General features: G+C 45.0%; 1 protein-coding gene across 1 annotated transcript in view; it reads right to left on the bottom strand.

The window, feature by feature from the left end:
• AP4E1 (adaptor related protein complex 4 subunit epsilon 1) overlaps positions 1 to 22330 on the bottom strand; it is a 246052-nt gene that overhangs the window by 30139 nt on the left and 193583 nt on the right. The window contains exon 18 of the mRNA XM_069222475.1: positions 14768 to 15313. Within this exon, the coding sequence (XP_069078576.1) occupies positions 14768 to 15313 (546 nt within the window). The remainder of the gene's footprint in view (positions 1 to 14767; positions 15314 to 22330) is intronic.

Raw genomic sequence — 22330 nt, 5'->3', positions numbered from 1 at the left:
GCAAACCTAGCTCGGGGACCCTCTAGCTGGAGTAACCAGAGCACTTTAAAAACTGCTAACATAACATAATATCCATCATCCCTACTTCTCTTCCATCATCCCTACGTCTCCATCATTCCTAGATCTCATCCATTCATCCTCCCTAATCTCATCCATCATCAGTACGGATGAGAAGTATAGGTGATGGATGAGTGATCGATGAGAATTAGGAATGGTGGCTGAGAAGTAGGATTGATGGATAAGAAGTATGAATGATGGATGAGAAGTAGGCATGATGGATGAGTCATAGGGATGAGAAGTAATAATGATGGATGAGAAGTAAGGATGATGGATGAGAAGCAGGTATTATGGATAAGAAGTAGGGATTTTGGATAAGACGTGGTGGTATGGACGAGAAGTAGGAATGATGGATGAGAAGTAGGAATGATGGATGAGAAGTAGGAATGATGGATGAGAAGTAGGAAGGATGGATGATACAAAGGTGTTATCTGTGAATACCTGCACTAGCCTTCATTTGATAGAAGGTAGAAAGGCTTTAACACTGCCATCAACTTGTTGGACACCGGAGGGGAGCTGGTGAGGCCAAAGTGGAGCACAGCAAACTGAAAGTGCTCCTCGCCTACCATGAACCACAGGCAACTCCTGTGGGCAGGAAGGATGGGGGTTGTGAAAGTATGCGTCCTGCAAGTCCAATGCCACCATCCCATCTCAGGGAGTCAAAAGCAGACAGGACCTGAGCTAGCGTGAGCAATTAGAATTTCTCCTTCTTGAGGAAGAAATTGAGAGGGCGATGGTCTTGGATAGGAAGAAGGCCTGTGTCCCTTTTGGGCACCAGACAGTAGTGGGAATATCAATCAAAACATACTTCTGGATCCTCTCTATGGCTCCCTTGGCCAAGAGAGCCGTCACTGCCTGACATAGAAGGGATAAACTCCTGCGTCCTAAACTGTGGGAAGTTATGAGCAAAGCTGGAGTCCCCGGCTCCATGCTTAATATAATTAAAGATCTTTATTCAGGCAATTGTGCCAGAGTACGAAGGGGTTTGGCAGGCGAACTGACTTCAGCATTCCCCTCAGTCCGCGGTGTGAGACAGGGTTGTGTACTTGCGCCCACCCTGTTTCTTTTAATTATCAACGCATGTATTCCCTACCTCTTGGATTGTTCTAGTGACGCCCCTATTTTGGGAGGGAAGAGGTTTCCATGTCGTTTATTCTCTGATGATACTTTGTTACTTTCTCGAACAGCCATGGGCCTTCCAAGTTTGCTTGCAAAATTTGTGGAGTTTTGTAAAGGTCATGGTCTGGAAATCAACTCACTAAAAACTAAATATATGGTGTTTGGAGACAAAAAGCATAAAATGAAAAGACCTGTTTATCTAGAAGGCGTCTTACTGGAAAGAGTGGGCACTTTTGACTACTTAGGTATAAAACTAGAAGATTCTCACGACTGGCATGCCCATCTCCAGAAATCATTAATATGCTTGAAGCAAAGGGCGGGCGGCATTGCGAGATTTTCAACCCAATCCCTTAGTTTTGCCTTGACTCCTGCTCTCGAAATATACAAATCACAAGCCAGGGGGGTGGGCTTTGTATGGTGCTGAGTTATGGAGCCACTGCAATTTGGAGGATCAGGCTAGATAAGAACACCAGTTTTTAAAGACGCTGTTAACCAGATCGCCGCTTTAAGGCCACTACTGTTCTGGATCCGGTAATGGTCATCTGATGCTCTGGGCTGCCCAAACTGATAGGCACTAATTCCAATGCCAAAATCAAGTGGTGTGCTTATGTTGAACGGTCCTTATTTCATCTTGGCCTGGGGGTCCTATTGGAAGGATCCCTCTTCTATTCCCAAAAATGCCATTCAGACCTTGAAGGACGTTTTCTGGCTTAAAGTTCAAACTGCACAATTGACTGAAGTTGTGCCCTCTTCTACGACTGATAGGTTTCTGAAATTTAAATGTCACTATGCGTTTGAGCCTTTTATGGATGCAGTACTCTCTCCATTTGTGTGTGCTCTCTTCATCAGATTTAGAATAGGGTCTCCTTTGTGTTCTTTAACTTACAAATGGCCCACTTCTACTAAAAAGTCTAAGTTATGTCCGATGGGCTGCAAGTATGAAGAGACTGATCTTCATGTTCTTTTTCAATGTCGTGCATATGGTAAACAGAGGGCCCTTTGGATTATTTCCTTATGTAAACAACTGGGTTTTAGGAATTGTTTATCTGCTGAGAGAGTAGTTACATCAGACCCATCTGTACAAATAGTTTGTTCTGTGGCAAAATTCTTTAAATCAATTTGGCGTTTTAGATTAGCGATTTTAAAGAATAAGACTTGGTAGCAGATTTTAGAAGCAGGCATATAGTGCACAGACTTTGTATTTAAGTGTAAGTCCATTAGTCTGATGTTTTAGTAGGGACTGGATTTTTTTTAAAGTATTATATTGATGGAAAAAGAAAGATTTTTATGCTATTGTTTTATCTTGTTTTAATATCTCACTTCTTAGTTTGTAATTTATTTTATTTGCACTTTCTTTTCACAATTTCTTTCTTAGATTGTATGTACTTTACTTTTATGGTATGTTTTTACCGAGATAAAGTAAAGTGATGATGATGAGAAGGGATAGCTGATCCTCTGTCATCCTGTCCCAAGTTGGTGGCATTGGGGCTAGGGGTAGTTATGAAGACGAGGGAGTAACCCCTTTGGATGATCTGCAAAACCCATGGGTCTGATGTTATAGACCGCCAGTGAGGCAAGGGATGGTGAATCCGTTTGCCTACTGGGTGTCCATGATGGTAAAAGGGCAGATTAGGAGGGTTTGGAGGCTGTGACTGCTCTGGAGGAAAGGAGGGCTGGCCCGACCACTGGCTGCCCAATCCACAGGCTCTGTGGGTATTGAGTCCTTGACCATGCCGATGCTGGGAAGAGTGAGCGGCTCGGTGGATGAGGGGGGTAGAGATGCGGTTGGAGGCCCCTCAGTGACCCCAAAAGGTGCAAAAAGTGGATTGGGAGTGACAATGGTCCATGGAAAGGCCTAAGGACATGGCCGTAGCCCTGCTGTTCTCAAAGCGCTTCAGAGCTGAACCCATCTTGTCTCCGAAGAGACAGGCGCAATCAAAGGGTATGTCCATAGGCGATGCTTGGACATCCCCAGAAAAGCCAGATGTCCTCAACCAGGCGTGGCATTGTAATGGCATTCTCAAGTAAACTGCTCTCCCCAGTGAGTCGGTGGTATCCAATCCACATCAAATTGTGCACTTAGCTGCATCCCTCACGTAGACAACAGCCTGGGAGAGAATGGTCCAGGATTCCAGCACCTGGGTGAGAATAGCGGGCCAAATGGCACTTTGTGTTTACGGACTGTAGTGCCAGGCTGGTGGAATAAAACATCTTCTTTTTACAGTGTCCATCCTCCTGGATTCCTTATCTGGGGGAGCGGTAGGGAATGCACCAGGATTTACATCGGAGGTAGAGGTTTGGACTACCAAGCTCTCTGGGGTGGTATGTTATGAGAGGAAGTTTGGGTCCTCCGTAGCAGGGCTGTGGCTGTGGGTAATTGTCCTGTTCACAGGAGTCCCTGTGCTGGCTGGCGCCAGGCCCCAAGCAAGACGTCAGTAGGAGCTTCATTAAAAAGGGAGAAGCGGTTCTGATGGGGACACTCCTGGCTGAAGTATTTCTATCAAAACGTTATCCTTGACTGGCACCGAAGGCAGGCGGAGGTCCAGGACCTCTGCCGTCCTCCTCAACACCAACACAAAGCATGCTCCCTCTTCCATAGTCATGGTAGGGAGAGAAAGCCTGCCAGTACCTGGAGAAGTGTCCAGTCCACTAGCCTCACCCAGATCCTCACACAAGTCCATAGTGTCATAAGGTTGGTTTTCCTCAAGGTCCAGTGACCCCTCCCATTCCTGGTCCTAGCGTAAAGAATAGGGTTCAGGCTTCGACCTAGAAGGCATGGCTCCAGTCAGCGCCTGAGTCGACATCCGACGACGTCCCTTCGGCTCCGTGTTGGGGATTAGAATGGGGGAGTCGACATGGGGACTGGCACGGGGGAAGGTCAAAGTGGCACGACTAGTGTTGCTCTGGGTCCAGGAATGAATTCAAGGGGCCCAATAGGAGCCAGGGCCCAAGATGCCGGTGCTGAACCAGTAGGGGCCCCTGCCGAAACCTCAGGGACCAAAGGAGCTCTGGACGGAACCAGCCACCTAAATATGAGGTGCATGGCCTCACGGAACTCTTTACTAGGCGGAAGCTCAGGGAGGTGCGGAGACGATCCAGGAGCTGGTGCTACTGCGAAACCAGGCCTCGAATGTCGATGCTCTTGTGTCTTGTCAGCAGAAGGATACAGTGAAGTCGAAGATCTCTTCAACTTCTTCTTGTGGTGGTGGGATTTACACGAATGACCCGATGACTGTAAGTGCGATAAGGATCCGAGACTCCGTAACTGCTTCTCGGACCTTCCTTTTGACCAGGACCTCAATCCACGCTGCATCACACGTCGAGCCACCAGGAGGTTGAGGGATCGCTTCCTCGTGGCTTTTAGGTGCCTGGCAATCAGCGCAGGCCTACAGGTCAGGGTTGCGCTTGAGGCACCAGATGAAGGACCAACACCGACATTGATCAGTGACAGGCACCACAGGGCTCGAAACCGGCCTTCTGTGATGACATCCCTGCAACATCAGAAGGAAAAACCTCAAAAAACTTTGACAAAAGTAAAAAAAAAAAAAAAAAAAAAGTTGAATCAAAAAATACCTAAGGGGTAGCTCTTCTCCGGATCTGAGCTGACTGATGCACAAAGAAAAGAACTGATCTCAATGCGCTAGGGTGGCACCTATATAGGCACCAAGCATGTCACGTCTGGCGCGGATGATGGCGACAATGCCACACACAGCTGATCGACACCTCCTACCGGCGAGCAGGGGTACTGTTTACGAAAAAAAATTCAGATCTAGTCTGACACCTGGGGATAATTCTAAGGTAAGGAAACTGAAGCTAGACGTCTCTATCAGATTTTTAGGATCTCTAAGGACTCTAATAGGGCCTACCCTGCTAAGAAAAAGAATATGATGACATATATACCACCACTCATTAGATGGTGGATAGGAAATAATGTTTCAAACAAAACCCTGCAAAATTTAGGTCCTCTTTACATAAAAAACAATATCAACTGCTAAATCTGTGCGCAATACCAAGCTCTACATCGACCAAAACCCTTTGTTAAGGGTCTAAGCATCCAAAGGAAAGGGTACATGCATCTTCCAGTTAAAACACCTGATAAAAATTCAAGTGTGTCTCTTCCACCGACTACACATACCAGTTGTTATTGCTCTTCTTCAATCATGCCTAGACTAATAAAATTCAGTTTACCTGGTAACACTGAGAAAAATAATACATCATTTGTAATTACTATAAATTGCTGAAGCACTTTGGAAACCTAGCCTTCCAATAAGGAAGTATTTCACTTCCATTCTACAGCCCCTTCACTAGGTTCCAGTCCACAAGTGGGTGTTTTCTCAAAGCACTGGCCATAATTCCAAACTCTCCAGACTTCATATCAGCTAAATTTAGCTGGTATCAACAATATGATCACTAGGCTCAGGCAATCTTTCCCTCCTTTTGAACTGGTGAAAAGTCCTTTATGGTGGCTGCAGTTAAAACCTACAACTCCCTCCTGGTACGGATTCAGACTAAAAGAAGTTGTAATCTTTAAATATATATGTATTCAATCACATTATATTAGGAACGTATAGATACGCATTAAACTCAAGAAATGTTGTATTCATTAACAGTTAACCAATGTATCATATTGTTATAGTGTAGTTATACATGTATGCCCTTAATGGTATGTTCCAAAGATGTACCTCAGAATACTGGAGTGCACTGGAGCCCATCTCGAATGTTGGTGAGATGAGCCTGACAAGATGAGAGATGGCGGTTGAAGAGTCTAGTTGAAAAAGAGGCTTGACTTCACGTTGTTCCTGCTTGAATACTACACATAAACTTTTGGCGACGAAGGACGGGATTTGTCTGCGCAGGGGGCAGTGAAGACTGCTTACCCCTGTTCATGGACTGCCATCTCACTGACTGTCAATCAATAGCGACATTGATTGAGAAGGAACTACGGACCACAAATATCGAGGTATGATTAATATACAGGGAGTGCAGAATTATTAGGCAAGTTGTATTTTTGAGGATTAATTTTATTATTGAACAACAACCATGTTCTAAATGAACCCAAAAAACTCATTAATATCAAAGCTGAATATTTTTGGAAGTAGTTTTTAGTTTGTTTTTATTTTTAGCTATGTTAGGGGGATATCTGTGTGTGCAGGTGACTCTTACTGTGCATAATTATTAGGCAACTTAACAAAAAACAAATATATACCCATTTCAATTATTTATTATTACCAGTGAAACCAATATAACATCTCAACATTCACAAATATACATTTCTGACATTCAAAAACAAAACAAAAACAAATCAGTGACCAATATAGCCACCTTTCTTTGCAAGGACACTCAAAAGCCTGCCATCCATGGCTTCTGTCAGTGTTTTGATCTGTTCACCATCAACATTGCGTGCAGCAGCAACCACAGCCTCCCAGACACTGTTCAGAGAGGTGTACTGTTTTCCCTCCTTGTAAATCTCACATTTGATGATGGACCACAGGTTCTCAATGGGGTTCAGATCAGGTGAACAAGGAGGCCATGTCATTAGATTTCCTTCTTTTATACCCTTTCTTGCCAGCCACGCTGTGGAGTACTTGGACGCGTGTGATGGAGCATTGTCCTGCATGAAAATCATGTTTTTCTTGAAGGATGCAGACTTCTTCCTGTACCACTGCTTGAAGAAGGTGTCTTCCAGGAACTGGCAGTAGGACTGGGAGTTGAGCTTGACTCCATCCTCAACCCGAAAAGGCCCCACAAGCTCATCTTTGATGATACCAGCCCAAACCAGTACTCCACCTCCACCTTGCTGGCGTCTGAGTCGGACTGGAGCTCTCTGCCCTTTACCATCCCAGCCACGGGCCCATCCATCTGGCCCATCAAGACTCACTCTCATTTCATCAGTCCATAAAACCTTAGAAAAATCAGTCTTGAGATATTTCTTGGCCCAGTCTTGATGTTTCAGCTTGTGTGTCTTGTTCAGTGGTGGTCGTCTTTCAGCCTTTCTTACCTTGGCCATGTCTCTGAGTATTGCACACCTTGTGCTTTTGGGCACTCCAGTGATGTTGCAGCTCTGAAATATGGCCAAACTGGTGGCAAGTGGCATCGTGGCAGCTGCACGCTTGACTTTTCTCAGTTCATGGGCAGTTATTTTGCGCCTTGGTTTTTCCACACGCTTCTTGCGACCCTGTTGACTATTTTGAATGAAACGCTTGATTGTTCGATGATCACGCTTCAGAAGCTTTGCAATTTTAAGAGTGCTGCATCCCTCTGCAAGATATCTCACTATTTTTGACTTTTCTGAGCCTGTCAAGTCCTTCTTTTGACCCATTTTGCCAAACGAAAGGAAGTTGCCTAATAATTATGCACACCTGATATAGGGTGTTGATGTCATTAGACCACACCCCTTCTCATTACAGAGATGCACATCACCTAATATGCTTAATTGGTAGTAGGCTTTCGAGCCTATACAGCTTGGAGTAAGACAACATGCATAAAGAGGATGATGTGGTCCAAATACTCATTTGCCTAATAATTCTGCACTCCCTGTACATACCACATATCTGGGGAAAAAGCAGATCTAGCCTCTTCATTAAAAGGGGACAGGCACTTATTACAGTGTTTAAGTGACAAGGCTACCTCAAACTTTAAACCCTAAGCAGGGAGGTTCATCTGGATTATCTTAGTGGCAGAGCCAAGGGTGAGCGGTGGTGGAGCGCACGGCTGAACAGCTGTTAAGACAGCTCAACCACTGAAGTGAGTGCTGTGTTGATAGGTGGTGGCGTGAACGGCTGTAAGGCTGCTAAGACAGCTCAACCACCGAAGTGAGTGCTGTGTTGGTTTGACCACAAAATTGAGTGGTGAGGCGAGCGGTCGTACATGGATTAAAAATCAGAAGCTTTTGTGAATAAAAAGCATACATTACTGCAGTGAGGCAATTCTCCAGTGTCAGTAACCTTATTTGGGAGTTTGATGGTCCCAGTGTGTTCTGTACTCTTGAAGGAATAGAACGTTCGAAGAGCCAAGCACAATTGGTTTAAGTAAAGGAGTCACCGCTGGATCCATTCCTGTCAGTGCTCTAAGCAGAAGGTGCAAGGAATTTTTACAATTCAAAATAAAAACTATTTTTTTCTTTCAACGCGAGATGCCCACGAAGCTCTCACCGTCTTCTGAATGAGAAAGAGAGCTGCCTCTTCGACGGAACCTGGCATATAGTTCCGGGTGGAGGAGGAGTCAGGACTCACATTCCTGTCTTCGTTTGAGGACAGAACGTTAAATTAGTGTTTTGACGGAAACAGGAGGAGTGTAAGTCCGTCTTCGTGAATCTGCAGGTGTGATCCGGCTCGTTGACAAAAAACAGGATGGGCCTTAGAATACAGACAAGCAATAGGAGAAGCAAAGGCTCCGTAGTTAATTCTCTTTAACCCTTTCCTGGATGTTGTAAAGGAAATGAGGGCTCCAATGTAAAATAAGTCATCAGCGTTTAATTGAAGAATTAGCATCAAGTCAGAGACATATGTACGTGGTGGCAGGAAAACCATTTTAGATTGGTGGATCTGATCTAGGGAAAAAAGGGGCACCAAGGAAAAAAAATAATAATAAAAAAGAGAGAAAGTCGGTTGACTTATTCACCTGCCATTATAATAATATAGCATTACAGAAACTATTGTTAGTTACCTAATAGCATTTTACAGTTTGGTATTTCTGCCCATTTTTCTGTTGTTGTACTTGCATAGTGTTTCCAGTATGGCAGCAGCAGGTATGGCACAGCCAACTTCTTTTCTAAATGAGACTGGTGAACCCATTTTACCACGGAAGGACTGGTCAAAATTATTTGAGTCATACTTAATAGCAATTGGAGGAGAAAAATTTACATCGGAAAACCTATTTGACCCAAACACAGAAGATGATGAAGAAGGGGACAACCAAGACGAATATGAAAAAGCTTTGAGCAAACTTGAAAGTCACTTTGGTTACAGGGTGAATGTGGTTTTAGAGGCATATATTTTTCAGTAGAACACAAGGGAAAGATGAAAAGGTGTCCAGTTATATACCAGGGGTTTGGCCAACACTTGTGAGTTTGGGAACTTAAGAGACTTATTGATACCGAATCAATTAGTTAGGTGCACAAAGAACTCTCGCATTCAACAAAAGTTGCTGGCTCCCAACCTAAATTTGATGGAAGCAGTAGACATTGCAAAAAACATTGATCACGCAGCAGAATGTATTAAAGAAATGAAACACTCCACTGAATTAGACATAGTAAAAGAAGTTAAAGCACACTCTAAGCATGATGAGGCAGGAATCAACAAAGAGGAGGAATTGAGGGTTCATAAAAAGGGTATCGAAAACAAGTGTTTTAGATGTGGTAATATTAGACATTTAGCTAGTAGCCCCTTCTGCCCAGCTCGCAACTGCACATGTAAGAAAGTGTGGCAAGAAGGGGCATTATGCAGGTGCTTGCAAAAATGAGAAAAACAACAGAAAACCCATACACAGAGTTGAAGAAGTGCAGAAATTAAGAAACAAATTTGTATTGCAAGTAAAAGGAACAAGGGAAGAAAGGACCTTGATAACACTTATCCAGCTTGTGAAATTGAATTGGATGGTATCAAAGTGAATGTGTTTGCAGATTTGTATTCATGTTTCACTTCCTTGGATTACAGTGTATTTAAAAACAGTTTTCAAAACAGAGGGTATAAGTTACAACCCGCAGACGTAAAGCCAGGTGGGTATAATAGAGACCCCATACCACTAGTGGGAATGTTAACTATGCATATAACCTTCAAGGATCTCCATACTATTGGCAAGGTATATATTACAAGTAAAGGGTCCAACTTGTTGGGATGGAAACACCGTAAAGAAATGGGAATTACGTTAGATCCCAATAATGAGGAACAGGGATTGACAGATTGCTCAGTGACAGGGACAGGCATATGCAAAGAATTCCCCAAACTACTTGAGTACAGATCAGGGCTCCTAAAGAACTACCAACACAAGATAAAAGTAAACAAAAGTGCTACTTCAGTTGTTCATAAGGCCAGGCCCATTCCCCATCTCATGCAAGAGCCTTTGAAACAAGAACTAAACAGGTTAGTTGAACAAGGGATCATAGAGCCTATAGAACACTCACTGCGGCTAGCTCCTAAAGTGGTCAACAAGAAACCCAGTGGCAGAGGTATAAGACTGTGTGTTGATTTAAGAGATTTAAATTCCAACATATGGGTGGATAGCAAGTATTATTGGATCAGCAAATTATGTCAGCGTAATAGATTTATCATTGGCGTACCATCACATCGAACTCCATCCTCGGCCCCGTCCCCTCACATCTTTCATAACACCACATGGTGCATTCAGATTTCGTAGGATGTCCTACGGCCTTGCTTCAACTGCAGCTGTTTTCCAGTGAATCATGCAAGGCATCCTTCAAGGAACTGACCAAGTAATGTACTTCCAAGATGATATCTTAGTATATGGAGAAACTGGTAGTGATCATAATACAACGTTAAGGAAGGTACTTAATGCCTTAGATGAAGCGAGCATGCCTCTCAGGATGGACAAATATAAAATAGGTGTAGAATCAGTGGAATACCTAGGTCATAACATAACAAAAGAAGGAGTAAAACCTAAAAGGGATTTGGTTAATGCTGTGAAAGATGCATGGGTGCCCATTAACAAAGAGCTAAAATAATTCTGGGCTTGGCTGAGTTCATGGCAACAGAGTATAACATTTAACTTGAGCTCTTATTAAGCACCAAAAGGCTGTGAGGAATTTGCAGTTAGATAAAATATCCACCAGAAAGAGTGTTACTGAAGGTACATAACTTGTTCTTATCCCTGCAGACCTGAGAACCAATGCACTAGACCCTAATGAAGGTGGCATATATTTTACACTGGAAAACCGTAACACAGGCTTTAGTGGCAGCTTGTGCTCTGGTGGACTGAGCCCCAAGGCCAGACATCATTGCACTAGGAGACTGTTTTAAGGGTCATTAACCTGAGGGAACAGCTGTGGAGGTGCTGAAAAAGAGTGACCAACAAAAATGTAAGGAGCAAATGAAGGTCCCCTGTAGCATAAGAGAATGAAGGGCGGAAACATTTAAATAAAACATTTTTAAAAAATGTAGCATTAAGGCTAACTTCATCTGCCAAACAAAGAAAGGCTGAAAGGGATGACAAGCACCTTCTACAGTGCCCAGTGTAATGCCTGGCTAGGCCAAGCTAGGTGACTGACTGTGATACAAATCCTGTGATTTGCAGCCACAGCTGTAGTGTCTCCGGACAACAGAATCCATGCCATCTTGCATGTTGCAGTACCACATGGTGATCATGCTGTCACTCCCGACTTGAACAGAGCTGCTTTCAATAAATAGCAGAAAGGTCTTCAAGGCTGACCAGATGTCACAAAGCCCTAGAAAACTGATATGAGGTGACTCCATTGGAGACTAGAATCCTATGATCTCCACATTATTCAGACAGCTCCCCAGCCCAAGGTGGATGCACCGGACACAAAGGTGAGGTCTGGGTAAGGTAAGAAAAACAGTCTGTCAGATTGGCATCCACCATTAATGAAGCTCACGGGCCAACTTTTTGATGACAGACATCCACAGTGTTGAGCCCTGTTAAGCTGAAGGTTCCATGGCAGACTACACGTGCTAGCAGGCATAAGGCAGAAGCAGGATGCATGAGGCCCGGGTACCCAAAAACACCAGGGCAGGTACAGAAATGTCAGGATCATAAAATAAATATCCCAGACTTTCTGTGACAGAGAAACAGACTTCAAAGCCACTGCATCCAGGATGGCCCAGATGATGAGAATCTGTTGCAAGGGCTAAAGATGGGATGTTGCTTTGTTGATGGAGAACTCTAGGGTAGACAGCAACAAAACCGCTGTCTGCAGGTGTCTGAGACCAGCAGAAGTGATGCTGCCATCAGAAGCTGGTTGAGGAGTTATGAAAATATGTGTATTATATCCAGGATCACCCCAATGAATGCCCACAGTTGGTTCATCTTTTCAGAGGTATTGAGGCACAGCCTGGAGCTGGCAGTGGCCTAGATTGGGGTAGAATGGAGTCAGACAGATGCAGAAGGGCCTGATGGTGAAGTTCTAGCCAGAGACCCCAATGAACCCATGGTGGCCTGGAGGCCCATGAGAGGGTACAAGAAAACATTGCACAAGCTTCTTCAAAGGGATCAATTTACTGCAGAACCAACAAAGGCCTGGGAAACTAGGGTGCATTAACTCCAGATCAGGAATCAGGATTGAGGAATAGGATGGAGCCAAACTGCATGATTACTCCCTGGAATGGGATCGCTGGTGAGGACTTGACCCTGCTTTGATTTCTTGTGCTTATTCCTCTGGATTTGTCCTTCAACCTCATCTTAGACTTACCTGACAACAGTAACGAGATGGAATCATGAGCAAATCTGGGGCTTCGAGCAGTAATAGCACCCTCATCTTGTGTTTGGCGATGCAGAGTTTGGCTTTGCACTCCCTGATGGCCTTCAGGTCCATCAGGGAGCAGCTATCAGAGCATTCTGAGCCAAGCTTTGTGTAGAGACACCACAGGCAAATGTAGTGGGATCCGTGATCTAGCACTTGCAGCATAGTTTAAAGCCTGTAGTCTGTGAGTGATACATCCCTCACTCAGAATCTGCGTTGAAGTGTGCAGAAAATGTCCAGCATCAGCACTCAGGGCTGGAACTTGGGTATTGTCACATCCAGAGAAAGCTTGGGGTCAGAACAGAGGCTGACTGTCCCACTTGCCAGCATATGTAAGCTACTGTAAAAGTTTCAAAATCATGTCTGGGGCGTGGAAGATTCCAGAGGTAAGGAATTGGGAGTTAGAAGAATCCATGAGTAACTATCGCACTTTGCTGGTTTGGTGATGATGATTCCATCATTTAAGAGAAAAAATGAATGTGCTTTTGGAGGATATCGGAAGAGGACCTCAATTTCTAGAGCAAATACTGAGCTAATGACAGACATTATTGCTAGATTCATTTCAAAGGAGACTAAATAAAATTAAAAGAGCAAATGTGGTTTGTAATATAAATGAACAATTATGAACTTGGAACAAACGAGGTTGTCTGTGGGTGATAATTCAATACTTCTCGTCCCTCCTATTTTCCTGTACGAGGTACAACATTAGCAGAACAGTCGTCTTCAGGAAGAACCATATCTCCTATTAATGAGTAAGGTTAAGAATCACTATAATGTCATGCGGTGGTAGACTGTGTCTCAGCAGCTGCAGCACACATTCAATTAAGCAGAGACTAGCAACTCATCTCAGGATGTTGCTAAGAAAAGGAGAATCAGCATCAAAGAAGAAAAGGGCACAATGATGCTTTGGCTGGGTTCTCTGCAGGTTTCATGTGTTCTTTTGGAGGACTATACAGTGCCTAGCATACAGCATGATCACAGAATATTACAAACAAGAGCCTGGTGTATCAAATGGCTTACTCATTTACTAACTATGGGGAAATGTGGTGTTGCATAAGGGCCCAAATTATGTAGTCAATAATGAAATGCTAACTCCTCTCGAATAGCCTGCTATGCTAAATTTCGAGCAGAATAGTTTACAATACAATGCAATGTAATCAATGCAAATGGTATAAAACTGTATATTTTGCATAACCTCGAAAACAAATCATTTGTAAATTTTAAAACATAGCTTAGATTTATTTTTATTCACTAAACGGCATGAAAGTCGTTCTCCATTGAATATCCGTGGAAATAAAACAGTGCTGCTGGAAAAAGAAACTGATTTGTGCGCTAAGTGCGCATGTATGTTTTGGCTGGATAAAAAGTACAGACCCCACTCAGACCAATCCTGAGGCTACTTACATGCTTTGTTTAGCATGTAAGTAGCGCCAGGATTGCTGGGGAGCCTGTGCTGAAGCAGCAGGAAACGGCGGCTGGAGGCTCAAGGTTAGTGTTTTTTTTTTTTTTTAAATGTTCCCCCTGTTATCCTCCCCCTCGTCCTTGACATATGCGGCAGCGGCCACTGCTATTTCCTGAGAAATGCATCTGGAAGAAGTCTCTTTGGCACTACTTGTGCTTTCATTAATGATATTGCAAGCCTCCATATGTGGCCTCTTAGGAAAGAGATTTATAGAGCACATTCTAAGCAGTCAGACCTTATTTTAGTGATGTCAAAAGGGTGCATTTTATTCTCAATGGTTGTATTAATTGTGATTTTCTGGCTGACAGCCAACTTACTGGAAGTCAGTCTTTAATTCAGAACCGTGTATGCATTAACATGAGTAAACTCAAATGCTAAATCTACCCACCATCTAAACATATCACACACCACTGCAACTGGTGACCATCTTCTTGTTTCCTATAATCCTACAAACAGTGTCTGTGGCACAAAAAACTAAGAACAGCACACAAGGAGGCCATGGAAGGCAAGTTAGATGGACCATTCAAGTTTATCATCAGCAACTTGAAATAGGTAAAAAAAAATGTTTTAGAAAACAAAATTAAGATTATTTTGCAATACATCAGACCTATTAAGAAAGGGGTAAGAAAAGGTGAACTAAATAAGAAACGGTAATACATACAATAAACATTAACGTTTTCAGTTGTAGGTTTACTTACCTTTAAGGTTTCTGTGTTTGCAAATGTTAGGCTCACAGAAGTAAGTGTAGAGGTACTCCTGTTGGCAATAATTAAAAGAATCAGTAAGCAATCTTCCTTCCACACTTTATAAGAATATATGCTTAAGAACTCAGTGCAAACAATTTCCTGAGCCTCTGAATGGGGGTGTTCAGCGAGGTGATCAGGTATTGATGGTGCCTGCTCAACCAATGGTCTTGAAACAGTTTGTGGATGTGGAAATACTTCAAGGCTAGTGTTTGCAAACAGGGAAGAAAGCTCCTCATTGAAGACCGTTCGATTTAGAGATTTAGACTTGACCTGATTGCTACTGGAGTCCAGCAAATCAGAAGCAACAACTGAGCTATTGCTGAAATGTACAGGTTCACTGTGCTGAAAGCGCTGAGCAGTATTTTTTTCGGTATTTGTTGAGGGATTGAAAGAAGTAGTAGTACTGTTTTTCAAAGTGGCCATTTTGTCAATTGGTGTGGTGTCTTTGGTTTTTGTTTTTCGCCGGACTTTTTGAGTGCTGCTGTCAGATCTTCCCATCTGCAAAGCAAAAATAGGACATTCAGTTTCAAACATCAGTCTTATAATTAACTGCAGTAGGTGCAGCAGGTGGTAAAAAAATCATCTTTTGTGAATACAAACTGCAACACATAGACAAACAAAACTGTAGACTTGCATAAAAATATTCATGAAAAAATATTGATCTGCATTTAATATTACTATCAAAAACTTGTTCCAAAATTTCTAGTAATGCAGCAAGTATAGTCAGTTATTACAAAAGCAACAAATGGGGGAAGTGAGAATGTCTGGACTTACAAATTAAATAGGTCAAAATGTTTGTGGGTAGATATTAATGGCTGTTTGAGGTTTTGGCAGTCTATATTTTTGAAAAGATGTTTTTACAAAAAGGATTGTTTACAGCATATGATGTCACATACTACTGTATCTGGGACATTTTTACTGTCTTGAGTACAATAGTCAAACTGACAATCTTTAGTAAAATTGTTACACCTGTCAGCTCTTGGTGTGGATTCCCCGGTCTTTTTGCTTCGGGTTTGATTTTGATCCTGTGCTGAATTTCGTTTTTGCTGGTTTCAGGAATGCTGACCAGTGCTAAAGTGCAAGTGGTCCCTGTCTAAGTTGTAGTGGTGATAGGTTTATTCATGATTGGCCTATTTCATTTACTAGTAAGACCCTAGTAAAGTGCACTATGTTTGCCAAGGGCCTGCAAGTCAAATACTACAAGTGGGCCTGCATCACTGTTTGTGCCACCCACATGAGTAGCCCTATAAACATGGCTCAGACCTGCCACTGCAGTGTCTGTGTGTGCAGGTTTAAACTGCCATTTCAACATTGCAAGTGCACCCATCTGCCAGGCCCAAATCTTCCCTTTTACTACATGTAAGTGACCCCTAAGGTAGGCCCAAGCAAGGTGCAGTGTATTTAGAAGGTAGAACATGCACTGGTTTATTGTACGTGTCCTGATAGTGAATCACTGCTAGATTCAGTTTTCAATATTTCAAGGTCCATCTCTCCCATAGGGTAACAAGGGGGTTGCCTTGAAATATCTTTTAAGTGTAATTTTCTATTGGGAGCAGTCAGAGATGTGGAGTTTGGAGTCTCGGAACTCACAGTTTAAAAATACATCTTTTAGTGAAGTTGTGTTTTTTATTTGTAGGTTTGAAAATGGCACTTTTATAAAGTGAGCATTTTCTTTCATAACTATTCTGTGACTCTGCCTGTCTGCTGAATATATGTCTGGGTCAGGATGACAGTTGACTGTGCACTCACTCTAGACAGTTAAACAAAGGAAGCGGAGGTGTGTCCCCCTGCATATCCTGAAGGCCCATCAGCAGGCTGATGGGTCTTCCTGAGCGACAATGGGGGGAGGAGTTGACACTTACAACTGAATAGGGCTGTGCATGTCCTTACACAAAGATGTCTTTAGTCCCCTGGAGGATGTCTAGGGCCAGGGCAGGGAAAGCCATGGTTTTGTCGACTACAAAGACATATCTTTTAAGTGTGTCTACTTCAAAGACAGGCCTGACCCCACATAGAACACTTCTGGGCTGAGGACATTGTGCCAGGAAGAATAGCTGGATGCTGTAGGAGGGACTGCCACTCTGCCTGTTGCTTTGTTGTGATGTCCTGCTGCTTGTTGCTTCTGTCCTGGGAGGGAAAGGATTGGACTTTGATTTCTACATCCTGCTTTCCAAGGTTCCCCAAGGGCTTAAACTGAGCTTGCCTCCTTTTAAGAAGTCTTAGGGCCATCAAAAAGGCTTCACCTGCCAGAGCCTGGGCTCTCTTGCTGAGAGTCCTGACTTGCCAAGTGTTGCCAAATCCAGTTCCCGGGCCCTTGGAAGTGAGCTCTGGAACAACTAAAATGAAATTAAGCACATTGACTCCAGAATGACTTCAGAACCAGCGCCGTTCTTAGCCTCTGCACTGCCGGAGCTGTGTTTCCCGCTAAGTACAACGACCGCAACCTGCAACACAGGACTGTCGCCACGGTGCCCCCAAAATCCCACCACAGTGTGAGTCCAGAATGCCATGTCACTGACACCTGGGAAACCCAATTCCGCAGCATCATATGTGGCCCCCTGGTGTGATCGTGACACCGTGAAGCTGACGCCTCACATTTTGACCTGCTGGATTTACTGACCCCGCCGGGTTGTAAGGAACCGATGCCTCACCACAGACCCCGCATCACCTCCCCTGCAACCGTCAGGAACCAATGCCTCACCTCCCCTGCCTAGCAATAAGGAACTGACGCCTTACCTCCCCAGTAGCAGTAAGGAACTGACACCGCACCAGCGACTCCTCACCTCTCCCACTCCATGCAACATCTTTGATCCCTTACTGTTTTACAAGGTGCTGTACCTCAGGTCCGTGCGACTCCGTGAACGGCCCACACTCTGTCGCGAGTGACGTCATACTTTTGGGAACGACTTCATCAAGATGCCGCAATAGCCCCAGTTGGAGCTATTTTATTACTAAGCGCGTTACTAAGATTTAATCTTTGACAATTTCTATCTCTACTTGTGTATGTTGGATTTGGTTGATGTGGTCTTGTTTTACTTATGTATTTTTGTGGTGTTTTCACTGTGTGACTGTGTGTGTGTGTCTACAAATATTTTGCGCATTGCCTCGGAGATAAGCCAGACTGCTTGTGCCAAGGTACCAAGGGGGGTGAGCAGGAGTTATCCTAGCAGTGTGACTTCCTTACCCTGACTGGAGTGAGGGTCCCTACTTGGACTTGTTCATCTGATAAAGACTTCTAGTTGCAGATTCCTTAACTTTGAATAGATACTCAAGCAATACCATCCCCGGAGGTGGGTCTGCCAGCCAAGATCATACTAGAAAGTCCTGCAGGACCAAAAAGGCAAAGTACCTGTCCCTACAGACCTGACTGTCAAGGCAGTAGTGTTTGGTACACATGTGCAGAGATGCCCATGTTGCCACCTGACAGAACTCTGCATGCAAACGCAGTGGTCGCAGTTGTAGCTCAGGTAGAATAAGCACACAAACCTTCATGGTGTTGCTGTTTGGCCACTGCATAGCAGATCTTAATGCAGAGTATGACCCATCTGGAGATGGCCCTCTTCTGCATTGCCTGACTTTTCTTCGCATCCACCTGGAACTCTTTTCTATGATAAATGTAGAACGTCAATGCTCTTTTTGAGTCTGGTCGGTGGGGTGTCTCCTCTTCCTTAGAGGGATGTGGGGATTACATAAAAAGTAGGCAGGATGATGAATTGAAAAAGAGTCCATGACCCCACCCCGCCCTGCTTGTTGCAGTACTACATGGCAGCGGTATTGTCCGTGAACATCTGCACCACCTTTTTCCTTGATAGAGGGAAGAAATGCTTTTAAAGCAAGCTGGACTGCACTGAGCTCCAACATGTTGATGTGTAGTCCGGATCCCGCCGGAGACCAGATGTATCTGATCTCCATCTCTCCCAGATGGCCGCCTCATCCCAGGAATGACCATCTGTCATTACTGTCAGATGTGGCTGGGGAAGGGAGAGGGATCTGACTCTGACTCTGACCCAATAGGGGTTCGTCAACCACCACTGCAGATCTTTTGCGGTTCCCTCTGAGATCTGTACCTTGTCAGAGAGATTTCCCCGACGCTGCGCCCACTCGAACTTCAGGTCCCACTGCAGAGCGTGCATTTGTCACCTGGCATGTGTCACCAGCAGGATGCAGGAGGCCCAGCAGCCTAGGAGTCATTCTCACTGAAATCCAGGATAGAGGCTGAAACAGTTTCATAGCCCAAACATTCTGGACTTGCCGCTTCGGGAGGAAGAGCCTGAAACTGCACTGCGTCCAGAACAGCTCCGATAAAAGGGAGCATCTGAGAGGGAGTCAGGTGTGACTTAGTCAGGTTTATAGTGAACTCCAGAGAATGCAGGCGGTCTGACACAGTCTGGAGGTAGGAGGAGTCAGCCTGTGGAGAGCCCGCCTTCAACAGCCAGTTGTCATGATAGGGAAGAATGAAAACCTTGATCTGCGCAGATGAGCTGCGACCACAGCCATTAGCTTGGTGAAAACCTGAGGGGCACTGGTGGGCATGGTAAACTGAAAGTGCTTGCGACCCCTTGTGAACTGCAACTAATGTCTGAGAGCAGGCAGGACAGGAATATGGAAATAAATGTCCTGCAAGTTCAATGCTACTGTTCAGTCTCCTGGGTCCAGGGCAGACGGAACCTGAGCCACAGTGAGCATCTTGAACTTCTTCTTGATGAGGAGACTGGGGTACTGAAGGACTAGGATAGGATGGAGGCCCTTGTCTTTTGTGGGTACCAGAGAGTAGTTGGAATAGCAACCACTATCTACTTCTGGCATGGGAACTCTATCTATGGATCCCTTTGGCCAAGAGAGCCATAACTTTCTCATGGAGAAGGACAAGTTATCCTCTGTGATCCGATCCTAGGATGGTGGCATGGATGGAGGGATAGGCTTGAAGGGGAGAGAGTAGCCCCTTTAGACTATCTGCAAAACCCACCTGCCTGATGTGATGGATTGTCGCCGAGCAGGGGATGGCAGACACTGCATCCAACTGCACCTAGGTGGGGGAGAGTCGGACTAGAAAGGCTTAGAAGCTGCTGTAGAGAAGGGGGTGGTGGACTGGCCAGACCGCTGGCTCCCTGATCCATGAGGTTGGTGGATCCCACACCCTCAGCCATGCAGAGGCTGGGCAGCAAGCGGGGCAGAGTGGCTGGCTGCGAATGGATGTGGTTGGAGGCCCCTTTCATAGCCACAAAAGAGGCGAAAGTCAGACTGAGGGAGTGAGGGGCCGCCGAGAGGCCCAGGGACCTGGCCGTAGCTCAAGGATCCTTAAAAGCGTTTAAGCGCCAAGTCTGCCTTCTCTCCGAAGAGACAGGTGGCATCAAAGGACATGTCCATCATAGTTGCTTGGACATCCCCTGAAAAGCTAGATGTCCTCAGCCAGGCGTGGCACCTCAGGGCCACTGTCAATGAAACCAATCTGCTTAGTGAGTTGGTTACATCCATTCCACAATGGAGAGTGAACTTTGCTGCGTCTCTCTCATCAGCAACAGCCTCAGAGATTCCAGCCTGGGTCTGCTCCGGGTCCTGTGGCAGCGTTTATGCAACCTACAGTATCTGGGAATAATTGCCTAAAGGCACTCTGTGTTCACAGAGTGCAATGCAAGGCTGATGGAAGAAAAAAATCTTCTTCCAAAGTGTACTGATCCTTTTGGATTTCCTATCCAGGGGTGCGTAAGGGAATGCACCCTGAGAAGTGGAGAAACCAAGCTCTCAAGGGTGGGGTGTTCAGTCAAAAAACTTGGATCCAATTGTGGCGGGTAATTGGCCTATTCACAGGAGCCCCTTTGCTCTGTTTGGACCAAGGACCCGGTAGGACATCCATGAGGGCCTCGTTAAACGGGAGAATGGGTTCTGAGGAGAAAGCTCCAAGCTGAAGCACCTCTGTCAGGAGGTTAGTCCCGATGGCAACCAAAGGCAACTCAAGGTCCAGGACCTCAACTGATCTTCTCACCACCATAGAATAGGAAGCTCCCTCCTCCATTGCCATGGTAGAGAGGAGAAAGCATGCCAGTATCTGGAGAAGTATCCAGTCCGCTGGCTTCATCCAAGTCTATACGCCATTCATAGATTCCCGGAGCTGGTATTCTAAAGGGTCCAGCAACCCCTCCCATTCTTCATCGTAACCCAGCCCATTAGAAAGGGGCTCAGCACCAGACATAGGAGGCAAGGCTCCTGTCGGCACTGTACAAAGCCCATCCGGCTCTGTGTCTGAATCAGGGATAAGAATGGGGATGGCGGTGCCAGTAGTGTCCGTGGAGGGACCGGAACTGGGGAGTTCGGAGTGGTACAATTAACATTAGCCTGGATCCAGTACTGGATCCATGGGTGTGCTGAAGACGAAGACGTCAGCGTGAAACCCAAAGGGGCCCCTCTGACTCCGCTAGGCCCAGAGGTGTTGGACTGCCCAAAAATGAGGCATCTGGCCTCAAAACTGTTCAAGTTTGGTAGGAGTCGCTCCGGCTCCTGGAAACTCAGGGAAACGTGTAGTCTGCCCAGGCAGAGGCTCTGCGGAGCGAGGCCTAGAACGATCATGCTCCTTCGATTCTATGGCCTACGGATGGCCTTTGGCCTTCGAATGCTTTGATTTCTTCTTGTGATGAAGGACTCCGTGCCCAATCCCAGGACCTTCCTTTCAAAAGCGATCTTGACTTGCTTAGAGTCGAGCGTCGGGCCGACATCAGCTTAAGGGACCACTCCCTCAAAGCCTTCAGATGCATGGCCTGACACTCAGAGTCCAACTTTGGGACATCACCCTATGACAGGAACTGCAGGGCTTGAACCCAACCTTCCCCAATTACTTTCTTGACGTACCAGGAGTTGAAAACTTGAAAAAATCTTTGACAAGAAGTCAAAAAAAGCCAGTCAAGAATGACAGAGGAGTAGCTCTCTTCGGATCAGCACTAGCTGGTGGGGAAAGAAAAGAATGGGCATAAGTGTGTCGTGGTGTGCCTATATGGGAACCATGACATCATATCTGGCGCGGACGATGCCAACGACAGACGCAGTGCTGATGGACCCTAACTAATGGTACAGATTACTAATGGATCCAGTCTGATGCCTAGCGGAAATTACAAAGTAAGGAATCTGCAACTAGAAATCTCTATCAGATTCATGCTTAACCAATTAAGCTCCAGCTCTGCTTGGTCAGGCTCCACTAAAGCCCTCAGCAGACGAAAACACAACAACTGGTAGTCTTGTTTGGTGTGGAAAATATGGAAAATTGGTAGCAGTGAAATCTGCAACTACCGTCAGCAGTGACTGAATCAGCCAGCCACTCAAACACCCAAAGCGGATGTCAATTTTCAGGACTATTATTCATGCTGTACTATAAAAAGATTCAGACAATTCAAAAACATGCTGAGAGAGACTGCCTAAGATTGGGTAGAAGTGGAAGTGAATTTGTAATTGTCTGGCCAGAGGAGGAGCGCCTTGCAGAACCCTGCCTATTTTGCATCACTGACTGACTGGGTGTATTAATTAGTG

Source organism: Pleurodeles waltl, chromosome 3_1, assembly GCF_031143425.1.
Source record: "Pleurodeles waltl isolate 20211129_DDA chromosome 3_1, aPleWal1.hap1.20221129, whole genome shotgun sequence".
In the NCBI taxonomy this organism is placed as follows: domain Eukaryota; kingdom Metazoa; phylum Chordata; class Amphibia; order Caudata; family Salamandridae; genus Pleurodeles; species Pleurodeles waltl.
This window is presented reverse-complemented; position numbering and strand designations above follow the sequence as displayed.